This window comes from Pristiophorus japonicus, unplaced genomic scaffold (genome assembly GCF_044704955.1).
Source record: "Pristiophorus japonicus isolate sPriJap1 unplaced genomic scaffold, sPriJap1.hap1 HAP1_SCAFFOLD_3104, whole genome shotgun sequence".
Classification (NCBI taxonomy): domain Eukaryota; kingdom Metazoa; phylum Chordata; class Chondrichthyes; family Pristiophoridae; genus Pristiophorus; species Pristiophorus japonicus.
This window is the reverse complement of record NW_027252894.1, coordinates 1-19916: the sequence shown is the minus strand read 5'-3', so window position 1 is coordinate 19916 and position 19916 is coordinate 1. Positions and strand designations below refer to the sequence as shown.

At 46.1% G+C, this 19916-nt stretch overlaps 1 protein-coding gene across 1 annotated transcript; it reads right to left on the bottom strand.

The window, feature by feature from the left end:
• Window positions 1-4: 4 nt before the first annotated feature.
• Window positions 5-16691, bottom strand: LOC139249387 (WASH complex subunit 3-like; the record flags this gene model as incomplete). Its single annotated transcript, XM_070872383.1, has 4 exons — window positions 16550-16691; window positions 16195-16293; window positions 13714-13779; window positions 5-103 (listed from the first exon to the last, which is right to left on the bottom strand). Coding segments are annotated over exons 1-4 (285 nt in total), but the record flags the coding sequence as incomplete, so codon positions are not given.
• Window positions 16692-19916: the final 3225 nt, after the last annotated feature.

Sequence of the window (19916 nt, the reverse complement as noted above, 5' to 3'; positions counted from 1 at the left end):
GCTGCTGGTTTGTCACTGTGACAGAGGATGGACCGTTCGCAATATTCTGACTCTGGCTTGTCATCTCCAGCTTGACGTCTTCCAGACCAGGTATTGAAGAAAGCTGCAATCCACAAAAAGACAAAGAGTTAGAGTAAAACTCCCAACACGTGCCACGCTCCAGCTTAATGAAGCTGCAAGTCACATTTCCCATCTTTTACGTCCACCAGAGAGGGCGGACGGGGCCCCAGTTTAACGTTTCATCCGAAAGACAGTGCAGCACTCCCTCAGCGCTGCCCTGGGTGAGTGAACCTGGATTATGTGCTCAAGTCCCTGGGGTAGGACTTTGAACCCCGCGACCACCTTGCTCAACAATGCCATTCTGAACTGCAGTGACCCAACGTTCAAAAGACCCTTCAGGCCCCTCAACTGTCTGCTGGAGAAAAGTGCAACATGCCAAACTGTCAAATTAACTTCACAACACAACTCATCGTAGATTTAAAGTAATTGGTAGGCGGTTTAGAGGGGATTTGAGGAGAAATTTCTTCACCTAGAAAGTGATGGGGTCTGGAACTCACTGCCTGAAAGGGCAGTAGAGGCAGTAACCCTCGTCACATTTAAGAAGTACTTGGATGTGTACTTGAAGTGCCGTAACCTACAGGGCTACGGACCAAGAGCTGGAAAGTGGGGTTAGGCTGGGTGGCTCTTTGTCGGCCGGTGCGGACACGATGGGCCAAAACGCCCTCCTTCCGTGCTGTAAATTTCTATGAACATCGAGTTCAACAATTTCAGATTATAGCCACTGCTCCCATTATTTCAGACAGCAACTACTGGTAATAATTCTGCTATTGCCATTTACACCTCTTCTAGACCCATCTTTAGTTTCTTTATTTGTCCCATTGCCACCTCCTTTTGTCTTACATCCATCATCCCTGTTGTCATTTAATCTCTCCTGCCTTCCACCCCATCACAGACCTTCCTTTTTATTCTTTCCTCCCCTCCCGTGCTTTCACTGCCTCTGAACTTGCTTAAAACCTGTTCCATATGGTCATCTACCTGAAACGTTAACTCTGTTTCTCCCTCCACAGATGCTGCCTGACCTGCTGTGTGTTTCCAGCGTTTTTTGTTTTTATTTCAGATTTCCAGCATCCGCAGTGTTTTGCTTTTAAATTAACTTCATAGCTGGCTGGTATGCTCCACAGGTCAGTCAATAAATGCGCAGTTATTTGCTGTTATTTCTCACCTTGGAGTTAGGCCACTCTTAACTATGAGATTTACAGGCCCATCACTGGGAGGGCCGACTGAGCTTTACAATCATCATAGGCAGTCCCTCGTATCGAGGATGAGTTCACAGGTGTTTCAATGAAGGACCTGATAATCCAGATCCTGAACTACATGCTGAAGGGTGGAAGATGCCTGTGCGTGGATTTTTTTTTAATGTGGGGTGGCCGTTGCACACCAGCCACCACACGGCCTTGACAGAGCTAGGTCTTAGTCCAGTGGCAGGGATTACCCAATACCACTGGAGACCAGCTCTGCTTTACAAAACCTACTGTCCGAGAACCATCTGTGGAGCATTTCTACAGAAATATTTAAAGGCTCGCTTTTCTATAGCACCTTTCACCACCTCAGGAGTTCACCAAAGCGCTTCACAGTACTGCTGGGCAGGCCACATTGTCCGCATGCCAAACTCGAGACTCCCAAAGCAAGCGCTCTACTCGGAACTCCTTCACGGCAAACGAGCCAAAGGTGGGCAGAGGAAACATTACAAGGACACTCTCAAAGCCTCCCTGATAAAGTGCAACATCCCCACTGACATCTGGGAGTCCCTGGCCAAAGAACGCCCTAAGTGGAAGAAGTACATCCGGGAGGGCGCTGAGCACCTCGAGTCTCGTCGCCGAGAGCGTGCAGAAATCAAGCGCAGGCAGCGGAAGGAGCGTGCGGTAAACCAGTCCCACCCTCCCTTTCCCTCAACGACTATCTGTCCGACCTGTGACAGGGACTGTGGTTCCCGTATTGGACTGCTCATTTTAAAGAGTGGAAGCAAGTCTTCCTCGATTCCGAGGGACTGACTGTGACTGACTAACTGAGTGGAGTGTAGTCACTGTTGTAATGTAGGAAACGCAACAGCCAATTTGTGCACAGCAAGCTCCGCCATGCAGCAATGAGAAAAATGACCAACTGAACTATTTTTGGTGCTGTTAGTTGAAGGATAAATATTGGTCAGGACACGGAGATCTTCCCTGCTCTTTTTCAGAGGGGGATTGACAATGTAGATGCTGGGAGTATGTTTCCCCTGGCTGGAGAGTCTAGAACCAGGGGTCACAGTCTCAGGATAAGGGGTCGGCCATTTAGGACTGGGATGAGGAGGGATTTCTTCACTCAGATGGTGGTGAATCTTTGGAATTCTCTACCCCAGAGGGCTATGGATACGGAGTTGTTGAATATATTCAAGGCCGAGATAATTAGATTTTTGGACTCGAGGTGAATCAAGGGATATGGGGGTAAGGCGGGAAAGTAGGGTGAGGTTGATGATCAGCCATGATCAATCGACCACAAGACGAATTTAGGGAGCTGGGAGCTAAATTAAAAAGTAGGACCTCAAAGGTAGTAATCTCAGGATTGCTACCAGTGCCACGTGCTAGTCAGAGTAGGAATAGCAGGATAGCTCAGATGAGGAGGGTGCAGAAGGGAGGGATTCAAATTCCTGGGGCATTGGAACCAGTTCTGGGGGAGGTGGGACCTGTACAAACCGGACGGTCTGGATCTGGGCAGGACCAAAACCAATGTCCTAGGGGAAGTGTTTGCTAGTGCTGTTGGGGAGGGGTTAAACTAATATGGCAGGGGGATGGGAACCTATGCAGGGAGACAGAGGGAAGTAGAATGGGGGCTGAAGCAAAAGATAGAAAGAAGAAAAGTAAAAGTGGAGGGCAGAGAAACCCAAGGCAAAAAGCAAAAAGGGCCACATTACAGCAAAATTCTAAAGGGGCAAAGTGTGTTAAAAAGACAAGCCTGAAGGCTCTGTGCCTCAATGCGAGGAGTATTCGTAATAAGGTGGATGAATTAACTGTGCAGGCAGCAAGTAACGAATATGATATAATTGGCATCACGGAGACATGGCTCCAGGGTGACCAAGGCTGGGAACTCAATATCCAGGGGTATTCAATATTCAGGAAGGATAGACAGAAAGGAAAAGGAGGTGGGGTGGCATTGCTGGTTAAAGAGGAAATTAACGTAATAGTAAGGAAGGACATTAGCTTGGATGATGTGGAATCGGTATGGACGGAGCTACGGAATACCAAAGGGCAGAAAACGCTACTGGGAGTTGTGTACAGACCACCAAACAGTAGTAGTGAGGTTTGGGAGAGCATCAAACAAGAAATTAGGGATGCGTGCAACAAAGGTACAGCAGTTATCATGGGCGACTTTAATTTACATATAGATTGGGCTCACCAAACTGGTAGCAATGCGGTGGGGGAGGATTTCCAGGAGTGTATTAAGGATGGTTTTCCAGACCAATATGTTGAGGAAGCAACGAGAGGGCTGGCCATCCTAGACTGGGTGATGTGTAATGAGAAAGGACTAATTAGCAATCTTGTTGTGCAAGGCCCCTTGGGGAAGAGTGACCATAATATGGTAGAATTCTTTATTAAGATGGAGAGTGACACAGTTAATTCAGAAACTAGGGTCCTCAACTTAAGGAAAGGTAACTTCGATGGTATGAGACGTGAATTGGTTAGAATAGACTGGCGAATGATACTTAAAGGGTTGACGGTGGATAGGCAATGACAAACATTTAAAGATCACATGGATGAACTTCAACAATTGTACATCCCTGTCTGGAGTAAAAATAAAACGGGGAAGGTGGCTCAACCGTGGCTAACAAGGGAAATTAAGGATAGTGTTATATCCAAGGAAGAGGCATATAAATTGGCCAGAAAAAGCAGCAAGCCTGAGGACTGGGAGAATTTTATAATTCAGCAGAAGAGGACAAAGGGTTTAATTAGGAGGGGGAAAATAGAGTATGCGAGGAAGTTTGCTGGGAACATAAAAACTGACTGCAAAAGCTTCTATAAATAAGTGAAGAGTAAAAGATCAGTGAAGACAAATGTAGGTCCCCTGCAGTCAGGCTCAGATGAATTTATAATGGAGAACAAAGAAATGACAGTCCAGTTGAACAAATACTTTGGTTCTGTCTTCACGAAGGAAGACACAAATAATCTTCCGGAAATACTACGGGACCGAGGGTCTAGTGAGAAGAAGGAGCTGAAGGAAATCCTTATTAGGCGGGAAATTGTGTTAGGGAAATTGATGGGCTTGAAGGCCGATAAATCCCCGGGGCCTGATAGTCAGCATTCCAGAGTACTTAAGGAAGTGGCCCTAGAAATAGTGGATGCATTGGTGATCATTTTCCAACAGTCTATCGACTCTGGATCAGTTCCTATGGACTGGAGGGTAGCTAATGTAACACCACTTTTTAAGGAGGGAGAGAAAAAACGGGTAATTATAGACCGGTTAGCCTGACATCAGTAGTGGGGAAAATGTTGGAATCAATTATTAAAGATGAAATAGCAGCGCATTTAGAAAGCAGTGACATGATCGGTCCAAGTCAGCATGGATTTATGAAAGGGAAATCATGCTTGACAAATCTTCTAGAATTTTTTGAGGATGTAACTGGTAGGGTGGTCAAGGGAGAACCAGTGGATCTGGTGTATTTGGACTTTCAAAAGGCTTTTGACAAGGTCCCACACAAGAGATTGGTGTGCAAAATTAAAGCACATGGTATTGGGGGTAATGTACTGACGTGGATAGAGAACTGGTTGGCAGACAGAAAGCAGAGAGTTGGGATAAACGGGTCCTTTTCAGAATGGCAGGCAGTGACTAGTGGGGTGCCGCAGGGCTCAGCGCTGGGACCCCAGCTATTTACAATATACATTAATGAGTTAGATGAAGGAATTGAGTTTAATACCTTGCTGAGGCCTCACCTGGAATATTGCGTTCAGTTTTGGTCTCCTAATCTAAGGAAGGACGTTCTTGCTATTGAGGGAGTGCAGCGAAGGTTCACCAGACTGATTCCCGGGATGGCAGGACTGACATATGAGGAGAGACTGGATCAGCTGGGTCTGTATTCACTGGAGTTTAGAAGGATGAGAGGGGATCTCATAGAAACACACAAAATTCTGACGGGACTGGACAGGTTAGATGCAGGAAGAATGTACCCGATGATGGGGAAGTTCAGAACCAGGGGACATAGTCTAAGGATAAGGGGTAAGCCATTTAGGACTGAGATGAGGAGGAACTTCTTCACTCAGAGAGTTGCTAGCTTGTGGAATTCCCTACCGCAGAGAGTTGTTGATGGCAGCTCATTGGATATATTCAAAAGAGAGTTAGATATGGCCCTTACGGCTAAAGGGATCAAGGGGTATGGAGAGAAAACAGGGAAGGGGTACTGAAGTGAACGATTAGCCATGATCTTATTGAATGGCGGAGCAGGCTCTCAGGGCCGAATGGCCTGATCCTTGCTTTTATTTCTTATGTTCTTAAAATGAGGAAGACTGGGACCAAAACTGTAGCCAAAATGTGACAGTAATTCAAGCCTTCAAATCCCAATGTACATTATACTTCATCATGTTTTGGGCAGAACAACAGCGATTAGTCAAGCTTCCAAACCACCCATCAGCTTCCTGAACATGATTCCAGAATTAATAGTCTGATATCATTTTCCCCAACGGGAATTCAACCGGCCTCTTTAAAAACCTGCCAGGGTTTCTGTTCCCACACACCCTTCCTGCAATCTGTTTGACAATTCTTGCTTAAATAGAACCACTGTCTAAATTTCTATTTCCCATTAACACACTCAGGTTATAATTGTGCCCCTTGGTTGTGGGTTGACAAAAGTTTCCCAAATCCAACTTCAAGAACTTAATGAGGCAACCTGCTGGTTTAAATACATTTTTTTCTCTCTTTTCTTTTAGCAGGAACCGGCTCATTTATTTTCCCACAATCTTTCAAAATCTCAATTTTGCAAGCTGCAGAAATCATTATTGTAAAACCACTTCAATGCAGCCACAACCTTCATTAAAAGGAAAGTACAACTTAAACATTCTGCTGCTTTGGAGGCAGAGAGGGTGGGGGGGCGGAGGAGAGGGGGCGAAGGGAGAGCGAGGGGGGGGGCGAAGGGAGAGCGAGGGGGGGGGGGGCGGAAGGGAGAGCGGGGCCGAAGGGAGAGCAGGGGGGGGTGGAAGGGAGAGCGAGGGGGTGGGAGGGAGAGGCAGAGGGAGCGCGGGGGAGAGAGGAGTGAGCACGAGACAGAGAGGAGTGAGCACGAGACAGAGAGAGACAGAGAGAAACGGTGGGAGAGTGAGTGAACGGGGGACGGACAGAGAGCGGGGGGACGGACAGAGAGAGAGAGAGAGAGAGAGACGGACAGAGAGAGAAAGAGAGAGAGAGACGGACAGAGAGAGAGAGAGACGGACGGACAGAGAGAGAGAGAGAGAGAGACGGACAGAGAGAGAGAGAGAGAGAGACGGACAGAGAGAGAGAGAGAGAGAGACGGACAGAGAGAGAGAGAGACGGACAGAGAGAGAGAGAGAGACGGACAGAGAGAGAGAGAGAGAGAGAGAGAGACGGACAGAGAGAGAGAGAGAGAGAGAGAGAGAGAGAGAGAGACGGACAGAGAGAGAGAGAGAGACGGACAGAGAGAGAGAGAGACGGACAGAGAGAGAGAGACGGACAGAGAGAGAGACGGACAGAGAGAGAGAGACGGACAGAGAGAGAGAGACGGACAGAGAGAGAGAGACGGAGAGAGAGAGAGAGAGAAGAGACGGACAGAGAGAGAGAGACGGACAGAGAGAGAGAGACGGACAGAGAGAGAGAGACGGACAGAGAGAGAGAGACGGACAGAGAGAGAGAGACGGACAGAGAGAGAGAGACGGACAGAGAGAGAGAGACGGACAGAGAGAGAGAGACGGACAGAGAGAGAGAGACGGACAGAGAGAGAGAGACGGACAGAGAGAGAGACGGACAGAGAGAGAGAGACGGACAGAGAGAGAGAGACGGACAGAGAGAGAGAGACGGACAGAGAGAGAGAGAGAGAGAGAGAGAGAGAGAGAGAGAGAGAGAGAGAGAGAGACGGACAGACAGACAGACGGACAGAGAGGGAGAGAGAGGGAGAGAGAGAGCGAGAGCGAGAGCGAGAGCGAGAGCGAGAGCGAGAGCGAGAGCGAGAGCGAGAGCGAGAGCGAGAGCGAACAGAAAGAGAGAGAGAGAGAGAGAGAGAGAGAGAGAGAAGGGGACATAGAGAGAGGGAGGGACAGCGGGTGGCGGGGGACAGCGGAGAGGGGGAGGGAGAGGGGGGCAGAGAGTGAGAGGGGGGCAGAGAGAGAGAGAGAGAGAGAGAGAGACAGAAACACAAAGAAAGAAAAGCAGGTTTTCCCACATGCTACAAATTCATTTTGCTTCAACATTCCAGTGTGTAATGTTTATATTAATTTTGCAGCTTGACTATCATAATTCCGTCTGGCTGGCTTCTTTTAAATGAGTGAAGTTTTTCCATCGACAGATGGCAACACTGCTGTCTAGGGGACTGCTCGAGTCCACTGGTGTTTCATCATAAACTATTACAAGTCTCGAGCATCATTACTCTTTCAACAATTACACAGTTGACAAGAACAGTAATGAGTTACAATATCCTTTTTCTGCCCATTTACAATTACTATCCATTTTGTTAATTTTTTTGGAATATTTTCTCCTATATATTAAAATCCTGTGTACAACATAACTCCCTGTCCAGCAAAAGACTTACAAACTACTACAAAGTATGTACAAGCACACATACAGGTCATTTGGCCCAATGGGTCCGTGCCAGTGTTCATGCTCCACACCAACCTCCTCCCACCCCACTTCATTTAACCTCATCAACATATCCTTCTATTCCTTTATCACTCATCTAGGTGTCCCCTTAAATGCATCGATACTATTCGCCTCAACCACTCGCTGTGGTAGCGAGTTCCACATTCTCACCACTCTCTGGGTAAATTCACTATCAGATTTATTCGTGACTATCTTATATTTATGGCCCCTAGTTCAGGTCTCCCCAAGTGGAAACATCATCTCTACGTCAACCCTATCGAACTCTTTTATAATTTTAATTACCTCTATTTGGGTCGCCACTCAGTCTTCTCTGTTCTAGAGACAAGAGCCCAAGCCTGTGCAGTCTTTCCTGCTGGTTATAACCTCTCGGTTCTAGTATTATTCTAGTAAATCTTTGTTGTATTTTCTCCAGTGCCTCGACGTCCTTGTTATAATATGGAAACCAGAAATGCACTTGCATTTATATTGCACCTATCACATCCTCAGAACGTCCCAAAGTGCTTCAAGGGAATCATCATCATAGGCAGTCCCTCGGAGTCAAGGATGACTTGCTTCCATGCTAAAAGTGAGTTCTCAGGTGACTGACGAGACCAATGCGGGACCTACAGTCTCTGTCGCAGGTGGGGCAGACGGTGGTTGAAGGAACTGGTGGGTGGGGGAGCCTGGGTTTGCCGCATGCTCCTTCCGCTGTCTACGCTTGGTTTCTGCTTGTTCTCGGCGATGGAATTCGAAGTGCTCAGCGCCTCCATTTTGGACGGTCGTGGGCCAGGGATTCCGAGTCGGTGGGGATGTTGCACTTTTTATCAAGGAGGCTTTGAGGGTGTCCTTGAAGCGTTTCCTCTTCCCACCTGAGGCTCGCTTGCCGTATCGAAGCTCCGCGTAGAGCACTTACTTTGGGAGTCTCATGTCGGGCAATGTGGCCTGCCCAACGGAGCTGATCGAGCGTGGTCAATGCTTCGATGTTGGCCTGAGCGAGAACACTGACGTTGGTGCGTCTATCCTGCTAATGGATTTGCAGGATCTTGCGGAGGCAGCGCTGGTGGTACCTCTCCAGCATTTTGAGATGTCTGCTGTACATAGTCCATGTCTCTGAGCCATATAGAAGGGCGGGTATCACTACTGCCCTGCAGACCATAAGCATGGTGCTAGATTTGAGGGACTGGTCTTCAAACACTCTCTTCCTCAGGCGACCGAAGGCTGCGCTGGCCCACCGAAGGCAGTGTTGGACCTCGTCAATGTCTGCTCTTGCTGACAGTAGGCTCCCGAAGTATAGAAAATGGTCCACGTTGTCCAAGGCCTCGTCGTGGATTTTGATAATCGAGGGGGGGCAGTGCTGTGTGGCGGGGTCAGGTTGGTAGAGAACCTTTGTCTTGCGGATGCTTCAAGGGAGTACTTTTGAAGTGTCATCACTGTTGTAATGTAGGAAATGTGGCAGCCAATATTCACACAGCAAGCTCCCACAAACAGCAATGAGATAAATGACACAATAATCTGTCTTTGGGACATTGATTGACGGATTAAAAAGTTGGCCAGGGCACTGGGAGAACTCAAACAGTACCATGGGATCTTTTACACCTGATCAGACAGATGAGGTCTCAACTTAAAGTCTCATCCAAAATATGTCCGCTCCGACAGTGCAGTGCTGCCTCAGTATTGCACCGAAGCGTCAGCTTCGATTGCATGCTCCAGTCCCTCGCGTGTGACTTCAACCCACAGTCTGGATTCAGAGGCGCGAGTGTCATCGCCAAGCCACTCGACACAAGCCTTACCGTCGTCCTGATGTTTGGTCATACTTTACTATCAACAGTTACAATTGTAAATTGCTATGTCATCATTTCCCATTCAAGTTTGCCAAGTCAACAGTCATGATGTAGTGCAGCTTGTTGCCATTAGGCGGCTCTGTGGAGGGAGTTCCTGAAGTTTTCTTTCCCATCTTGTACAGAAAACAACTTCAGCTGACTCAGGGTAATGCCATTGGCAATTTGCTAGTTTAAAACTCTAAGCGCTGACGGCATGGAGGGAAATGGAGCGATTACTACATGACATGGCTGCCAAAAACTATTCAGGTACAAATGATAAGTCATGCTCCCTCCTTAGTCAGTAAACCTTCCAAACCAAATAAGGTCAGTGGCATCATTTCAAAGAAAGCACATTTTAATGAATTGACAGAAACATACAGCAAATCGTTTAACTATTTTGGAATAGATGTGGAGGGCGATGCTCCCTTTTTAGGGAAAAATAAAACGGTAACCAGGCTTCAAAATACCATTATCTATCTATGTAGTCTAGCCACCTTAACGTCACGTACCTGAATCAACCATTTCAGATCAAAGCCTCTGCTCCCATTTTTCTGGACAGCAGCCGTTGATGATTCTGCCATTTCCATTTACACCTATTCCAGACCCATCTTGTATCTTTACTTGTCGCATTAGCATCTCCTTTTGCCTCGCACTATCATTCCTTTTGTCATTTAATCTCTCCCGCCTCCAACCCCATCACAGACTTCTGTTTCCCTTTTGTTCTTTCTATCCTCCCCTCCCCTGCTTCTGCACTTGCATAAAACCTGTTACATCTCTAATTTTTCCTGTACTGAAGGTCACTGGCCTGTAACATTAACTCTGTTCCTCTGTCCACAGATTCTGCCTGATCTGCTGAGTATTTCCAGCATTTTCTGTTTTTATTTCAATATAATTATGAGTTGGTGATGCTGTAACCTCCCAGTCTACTGAACTCGATGGGTAAAACCTGCCATTCCTGAGGCAGTGCTACAACCTCTAAAAATCAATGTTAAAAGCTCAAGGAACAGCATCTCATCTTTCTACTGGGCACTTGACCGCCTTCTGGGCTTAGCAATGGGCCGGATTTGCAGTCAGCGCTGAACGGACAGTGCCAGCTGCTCATTACACTTGCTCTCGCCCACATACTTTCTCTGGGATTTTACATTGGAACTTGCACAGCCATTTCGTTGCGGCGCCCTCTACTGGGCAACTGGGATCTGTGAGAACCGGGCAAGCAACCGCGCATCTTCTTAACCAATCAGACTGAAGAATCGTTAAAGAGCAGCGCAGAGCCTAAACCAGGAAGTGTCAGTTAGAATACTGAATTTAATGTCAAATCATGTACAGAAAGCGAAATAAAGGGAGAGAACGAAAGAGGAAATTAAGAGAAAGAGATGAGACAGATAGAAAAAGTTTATTTTCAAGAAAAAAATTTGCATCAATTTAGTGCCTTTCAGAACCTCAGGATGCTCCTAAGCGCTTTACAGACAATGAAGTACTATTGAATTGTAGCCACTGTTGTAATGTAGAAAACACGGTAGCCAATTTGCACACAGCAAGCTCCCAGAAACAGATAGCCAGCTAGCCATCTATTCTGCTACTTGTCCCTTAACTCCGCATTCTCTGACCTTGTTCCATCAGTCTATTATGGGATGCCGTATCGAAGGCCTTTTGAAAATCTAGATAAATTACATCAACTGCATTACCCTTGTCTAATCTCGCTGTTACCTCTTCAAACAAGATTTCTCTTTTGAAATCCATGCTGACTATTCATTATTATATTTTTGGTTTCTAGATGTTCTATTTTCACCTTTAGCAAGTAATTGCTGTATTTTCCTCAGATCAGTTATAGGCTGATGGAGTAGCAGCTCCTCAGCTCTATGAAAGGTCAGAATGGCAGTCTTTAAAATATAATTTTAAAATACACTTCCGGAATTCAACAAGAAGGCGTGTTCTGCAGGTGCCGAAGTTTCTGCATATATTAGAAATTATCGGCTTTCTTGTGTCCTTTTTAAGGAAAGTGTAACACACAAACTTGGACGTTTGTATGTAACAGCTGGAGTGCCAGAGACCCAAGTGCCAAAACACCAAGAATAATGAAATCAACAACACTGCGCATTTATATAGCGCCTTTAACATAGTAAAACGTCCCAGGGCGCTTCACAGGAGCGTTATCAAACAGAATTTGGCACTGAGCCGCATAAGGAGACCTTAGGGTAGAAGACCAAACACTTGGTCAAAGAGGTCGGTTTTAAGAAGCGTCTTTGGAGGAAAGAGAGATAATGAGACGGAGAGGTTTAGCGAGGGAGTTCCAGAACTTAAGGCCCAGGCAGCTGAAGGCATGGCCACCAATGGCAGAGCGATTGAAATCGGGGATGCTCAAGAGGCCAGAATTAGAGGAGCGCAGAGATCTCGTATGGTTGTAGGTTACAGAGATAGGAAGGGCCGAGACCACAGAGGGAATTAAAAACAAAAATTATCATTTTAAAATCGAGGCGTTGTTTAACCGGGAGCCAATATAGGACAGCGAGCACAGGGGTGATGGATGAACCGGACTTGGAGAGAGTAAAGGCACTGGCAGCAGAGTTTTAGTTGAACTCAAGTTTATGGAGGATAGAAAATGAGGGGCCAGCCAGGATCCCTTTACAAGCTGCAGTCAAATATGGAAAGCAGTTTACAGTGCTTCACATGACTGTTGGTCATCATTAGCCACGATAAGAACATAAGAAATAAGAAAACTCTGGGCCATCAATATAAGATAGTCATTGATAAATCCATTAGGGAATTCAGGAGAAACTTCTTTACCCAGAGAGTGGTGAGAATGTGGAAGGGAACAGAGGGTTATTCTGATAGATTTAGATGAGGAAAGACAGGAGGAGGCTCGAGTGGAGCATAAACGCTGGCATGGACTGGTTGGACTGAATGGCCTGTTTCTATGCCATATCAGGTGTCAGCTGTGGCTCAGTGGGCAGCACTCTCACCTCGGAGTCAGAAGGTTGTGGGTTCAAGTCCCACTCAATGGATTTGAGCACAAAAAAATATATAGGCTGACACTCCATTGCAGTGCTAAGGGAGCGCCGCACTGTCGGAGGGGCAGTACTGAAGGAGTGCCGCACTGTCAGAGGGGCAGTACTGAAGGAGTGTCGCACTGTCGGAGGTGCCGTGTTTTGGATGAGAAGTTAAACCGAGGTGTCCTATGCTCTTTCAAGTGGACATAAAAAGTCCCACGGCCATATTTCGAAGAAGAGCAGGGGCGTTATCCCTGGTGTCCTGGCTAATATTTATCCCTCAATCAACATATCTGGTCATTATCACATTGTGAGAACTTGCTTATGAGCAAATTGGCTGCCACGTTTCCTACATTACAACAGTGACTACACTTTAAAAGTACTTAATTGGCTGTAAAGCGCTTTGAGTCGTCTGGTGGTCGTGAACGGTGCTATATAAATGCAAGTCTTTCTTTCTTTCGTATATCCAATGTAATCCTATGAACAGGCCTGAGCCTGAAACGTTAGCTTCACAAAAATCTGAGCCAATATTAAACGACTGGAGCAACCTAATCTAGCCCGATGATGAATGAAAGGAGTGGTTGAGACGAATAGTATAGATGCAGTTAAGGGTAAGCTAGATTAACACATGAGAGAGAAAGAAATAGAAGGCTATATTGATGGGATAAGATGAAGAGAGGTGGGAGGAGGCTCCTGTGAAGCATAAACACCGGCACGGACCCGTTGGGCCGAATGGCCTGTTACTTTGCAACAACCCTAGAAAAAGCCACTAGTAAATGTCAGACAAATTTGAAACGCCACAGATATTTTCAAAACCACTTGGAGCAAAATGGGGTTAGTTACAAACAAGCGATGCAGACAGATGTCATGAGACTAACTCTGTCAGCACAAGCGTTTTTGCCTTCATTCACCGATCTGTTACCAACATTCTACGTTTCACGTCCCACTGCACAGTGACATGAAGGACAGGCAGTTTTTACAACACACAGCCCTGTCTGCTGTCACTATACGCTGGTTATACGGCACATGAGGTGAAATGCTGAGAGCCCTCGCAGCCACAGTCAATCTCTGCTCACCTTTGCCTCCAGAATATTGAGAGTTGTTTCAATTTGCTGGATACGAAGAGAAAGATTAGCCAGTTTCTGAAAGAGAAAAAATAATCATCTTTGCATATAAATACAAATTTGCAAAACATACACAGGATACAGTGGGTTTTACATATGATCATATTGCACTGACATTTGCTTAACACTGGAGAATTTGAGCTATGAAGAAAGATTAGATAAGCTGGGGTTGTTTTCTTTGGAACAGAGGAGGCTGAGGGTGTATCCAATTATGAGGGGCCTAGATAGAGTGGACAGGAAGGATCTATTTCCCTTAGCAGAGTTCAATAACCAGGGGGCATAGATTTAAAGTAATTGGTAGAAGAATTAGAGGGGAGTTTTTTTCCACCCAGAACGTGGTGGGGATCTGGAACTCACTGCCTGAAAGTACTTGGATGTGCACTTGAATTGCCGTAACCTACAGGGCTACGGACCAAGAGCTGGAAAGTGGGATTAAGCTGGGTAGCTCTTGGTCGGCCGGCACGGACACGATGGGCCGAATCTATGATTCTACTTCATTGCGCCTCTCAAACATCGCAAAGTTCGTAACAATCAATAAACTACTTTTGGAAATGCAGTAACTATGTATAGGCTAATAGGACAGCTATTTTCATCCAGTTGCATACAAGAAAACAACACTATAAGGACAGGGCCAGCCAATCAGTTTGAGTGATCGGGGAGCAGGGAGAGGGAAAGAGGGCTATGTTTTTGACCAGGAAACCAAAACACCCCGGTGTCAAAATAGTGCCGTGAGATCTTCAACATCCACCTGGTCAGGCAGACAGGGCCGTGGTTTAACACCGTATCCAAAGGATGGGAAGTCTGAGTGTTCAGCACTCCCTTAGTACAGGTTGGACCTCTCTGGTCCGGCACCCTCGGGACCTCACTGGTGCCGGAACAGAGTATTTTCCGAACCACGGGAGGTCAATCTTACCGGTGCCTGTCGAAAGCGCCCAGGTTCGTGCGTGCTGGCAGCCTGTGGGCGGCTCCCTCAGCACCCTCGCACACATTGACTGCCGCTCCAGCCAATCGCCGCACACATTCACTGAATGACAGCCACTCCCAGCCAATCACCACACGCACACCCCAGCTACGGCGCCTCAGTCAGCCGCCTGCCCTTCCCTTGCCCAGCCCGCTGACCTCACTGCACAATGAGAGCCAGGAAGCTCGGGAAACCGGGACGCCACCCACGGCGGGACTGATGCCGAACCACACAGATGTTTCCGGATTGGAGAGTCCCGGACTAGAGGGGTACAATCTGCACTGCACTGTAGCATCAGCCTGGATTGTGTGTTCAAGTCCAAATCACAACCTTCTGACTGGGCAACAGTGCTACTCACAGAACCTGACCGACACGCTAGTGTTTTAAATTTCCACCTGAACCCTGTCAATCCAGCCCACAAGGCCCAGCCAACTCAATCCTAACAGCATTTTATTCCCCATTCGCTTTGTTTTTTAATTAGTTCATGAGATGTGGGTGTCGCTAGCAAAGCCAGCATTTATTGCCCATTCCTAATTGCCCTTGAGAAGGTGGTGTGAGCCCCCTTCTTGAACCGTGTGGTGAAGGTGCTCCCACAGTGCTGTTAGGGAGGGAGTTCCAGGATATTGACCCAGCGACTATGAAGGAACGGCGACATATTTCCAAGTCAGGATGGTGCGTGACTTGGAGGGGAATGTGGAGGTGGTGGTGTTGCCATGCGCCTGCTGCCCTTGTCCTTCTAGCTGGTAGAGGTCGCGGGTTTGGGAGGTGCTGCCGAAGAAGCCTTGGCGAGTTGCTGCAGTGCATCTTGTAGATGGTGCACACTGCAGCCACGGTGCGCCGGTGGTGGAGGGAGTGAATGTTGAAGGAGGTGGATGGGATGCCGATCAAGTGGGCTGCTTTGTCCTGGATGGTGTCGAGCTTCTTGAGTGTTGTTGGAGCTGCACTCATCCAGGCAAGTGAGGAGTATTCCATCACACTCCTGACTTGTGCCTTGTAGATGGTGGAAAGACTTTGGGGAGTCAGGAGGTGAGACACTAGCCGATGGTGCAAAGGCTAGGTGCAACAGGTTGACTCGTTTTCAGTGCTGTTGCTTCACTTGTTGATAAATTCTAAGTCAGACCAAAGATTTACAGATAGAGATAGTCACAGATGAATGGGAGCCCAATGTGCAGCTGTAGGTGGCACAGGCTTACTGTCAAAACTGAGGGGAGCCAATGCCGCAATCTGAATATCGAGCCCGAAAACTGAGGAGGCCCAAGAGCACGCAGCCTAAACTCAAATTATTAGACCCCTGTGGTCAACTTTGCCACGTACTTAAAAAAAAAAACTGAAGGTAGAAATATCATCCAGGTATACTGTGTTACATCGTTCTGTCAAATATGCAAATTATACACTAGGCAGCAGACAGGAAAAGCATCTACAGTTAGTGGCCAACGTATCAGAAGCAAAGTAGGAGGAATTTTATTCAGTACCTCTTCACAAACTGTTGAAAACCGATTCAAAAACCGGACAGTGTGTGCAATAAACTGGTTGAGGAATGCCACAGTCCGCTTCTGCTGGATGGCTGGAACCTGCAGTGAACAATCCAAGATTAATCTAACAGTTTGCCAATCATGGGAAGACAATTCAGGAGACTTTGTAGTATAACTTGACAAACAAAAAGCCAAAATGTTTCACAGTTAGAGGCGCAGATGAGGGAAGGAAGATGATGGGAGATTCGGGGTGGTTCTGAAAGCACAGTCCAACAGCCGCACCAAAAAAGTAACATCCCCAAATTAAACAACCCACCCTGCAAAATAACCGAGCGCTATTGATCACAGGGCCAACCTGCATTATCACCAATGTCATAGTGAGCGATGATTGACACTGCACGATTTAGAGTTAGTAATTGGGGTTAAGGGTTAGAGGTTAAGGTTAGTGGTTGGGGTTAAGGGTTAGAGGCTAGGGATTGGGATTAATGTTAGGGTTTGGGGCTGTGACTTGGGAGCTAAGGGTTAGTGTTTGGGTTTCGGGTTAGAGGTGACAGGGTTAGAGGTGACAGGGTTAGAGGTGACAGGGTTAGAGGTGACAGGTAGGGGTTAGAGGTGACAGGTAGGGGTTAGAGGTGACAGGTAGGGGTTAGAGGTGACAGGTAGGGGTTGGAGGTGACATGTAGGGGTTGGAGGTGACAGGGTAGGAGTTAGAGGTGACAGGTAGGGGTTAGAGGTGACAGGGTTAGAGGGTTGGAGGTGACAGGTAGGGGTTAGAGGTGACAGGTAGGGAGTTGGAGGTGGCAGGGTAGGGGCTGGAGGTGACAGGGTAGGGGTTAGAGGTGACAGGTAGGGGCTAGAGGTGACAGGTAGGGGTTAGAGGTGACAGGTAGGGGTTGGAGGTGACATGTAGGGGTTGGAGGTGACAGGGTAGGAGTTAGAGGTGACAGGTAGGGGTTAGAGGTGACAGGGTTAGAGGGTTGGAGGTGACAGGTAGGGGTTAGAGGTGACAGGTAGGGAGTTGGAGGTGGCAGGGTAGGGGCTGGAGGTGACAGGGTAGGGGTTAGAGGTGACAGGTAGGGGCTAGAGGTGACAGGGTAGGGGTTAGAGGTAACACGGCAGAGATTGGGGGTTCAGGGACCACTACGGACAGCGCCGTGTTCAATCACTGAAGAACCAGGAGCGGCCGCTCAGGCTCCTCAAGCCCCGGGGCCCCAGCTCTGCCCCTCGCCGGGCCCTCACACCCAGCCCCCCGCTCACCCGGCCGGCCGGCCGCCTCACCCACTCCCTCCCTCACCCGGGTCAGGTCGATCCCGGAGCCCACCAACGGCAGCCCGTCCGCGTCCATCGCTCACACCGGAAACCGCGCGGCGCCTGATGGCAACGCCCGCCCTCTGACCCGGAAATAGGGCGATTGGCAACCCCATAGCAACCAGTCATAGTGAACAATCAGAAAATGAATAATCAGTGACAGTGAACAATCATAGTGACTTATCATAGTGAATAGTCGGTGATAGTGAACAATCACAGTGAATAATCAGAGATAGTAAACAATCAGACTGAATAATCGACGATAGTGAACGATCACAGTGAACAATCATAGTGAATAATCAGTGATAGTGAACAATCAGTGATAGTGAATAATTACAGTGAATAATCAGTGATAGTGAACAATCAGTGATAGTGAACAATCATGAATAATCGGTGATAGTGAACAATCAGAGTGAATAATCGGTGATAGTGAACAATCAGTGAATAATCGGTGATAGTGAACAATCACAGTAAATAATCAGTGATAGTGAACAATCAGTGATAGTGAACAATCATAGTGAATAATCAGTCATAGTGAACAATCATAGTGAACAATCAGTGATAGTGAACAATCATAGTGAACAATCAGTGATAGTGAACAATCATAGTGAATGATTGGTGATAGTGAACAATCATAGTGAATGATCGGTGATAGTGAACAATCAGAGTGAATAATCGGTGATAGTGAATAATCAGTGATAGTGAACAATTACTGTGAATAATCAGTGATAGTGAACAATCAGTGAATAATCGGCGATAGTGAACAATCACAGTGAACAATCAGAGTGAATAATCGGTGATAGTGAACAATCATAGTGAATAATCAGTGATAGTGAACAATCATAGTGAATGATTGGTGATAGTGAACAATTACAGTGAACAATAAGTGATAGTGAACAATCATAGTGAATGATTGGTGATAGTGAACAATCATAGTGAATGATTGGTGATAGTGAACAATTACAGTGAACAATCAGTGATAGTGAACAATCATAGTGAAAAATCAGTGATAGTGAACAATCATAGTGAATGATTGGTGATAGTGAACAATTACAGTGAACAATCAGTGATAGTGAACAATCATAGTGAATGATCGGTGATAGTGAACAATCAGAGTGAATAATCGGTGATAGTGAATAATCAGTGATAGTGAACAATTTCTGTGAATAATCAGTGATAGTGAACAATCAGTGAATAATCGGCGATAGTGAGCAATCACAGTGAACAATCAGAGTGAATAATCGGTGATAGTGAACAATCACAGTGAATAATCAGTGATAGTGAACAATTACAGTGAACAATCAGAGTGAATAATCGATGATAGTGAACAATCACAGTAAATAATCAGTGATAGTGAACAATCAGTGATAGGGAACAATCATAATGAATAATCAGTGATAGTGAACAATCAGTGAATAATCGGTGATAGTGAATAATCACAGTAAATAATCAGTCATAGTGAACAATCAGTGATAGGGAACAATCATAGTGAATAATCAGTGATAGTGAACAATCAGTGAATAATCGGTGATAGTGAACAATCACAGTAAATAATCAGTGATAGTGAACAATCAGTGATAGGGAACAATCATAGTGAATAATCAGTGATAGTGAACAATCACAGTAAATAATCAGTGATAATGAACAATCAGTGATAGGGAACAATCATAGTGAATAATCAGTGATAGTGAACAATCATAGTGAATGATCGGTGATAGTGAACAATTACAGTGAATAATCGGTGATAGTGAACAATCAGAGTGAATAATCGGTGATAGTGAATAATCAGTGATAGTGAACAATTACACTGAATAATCAGTGAATAATCGGTGGTAGTGAACAATCACAGTGAACAATCAGAGTGAATAGTCGGTGATAGTGAACAATCACAGTGAATAATTAGTGATAGTGAACAATCAATGATAGTGAATAATCAGTGATAGTGAACAGTCATAGTGAATAATCGGTGATAGTGAACAATTACAGTGAATAATCAGTGATAGTGAACAATTACAGTGAACAATCATGGTGAATAATCGGTGATAGTGAACAATCAGAGTGAATAATCGGTGATAGTGAACAATCAGTGAATAATCGGTGATAGTGAACAATCAGTGAATAATCGGTGATAGTGAACAATCACATTAAATAATCAGTGATAGTGAACAATCAGTGATAGGGAACAATCATAGTGAATAATCAGTGATAGTGAACAATCATAGTGAACAATCAGTGATAGTGAACAATCATGAATAATCGGTGATAGTGAACAATCAGAGTGAATAATCGGTGATAGTGAACAATCAGAGTGAATAATCGGTGATACTGAACGATCACAGTGAACAATCATAGTGAATAATCAGTGATAGTGAACAATCAGTGATAGTGAATAATTACAGTGAATAATCAGTGAT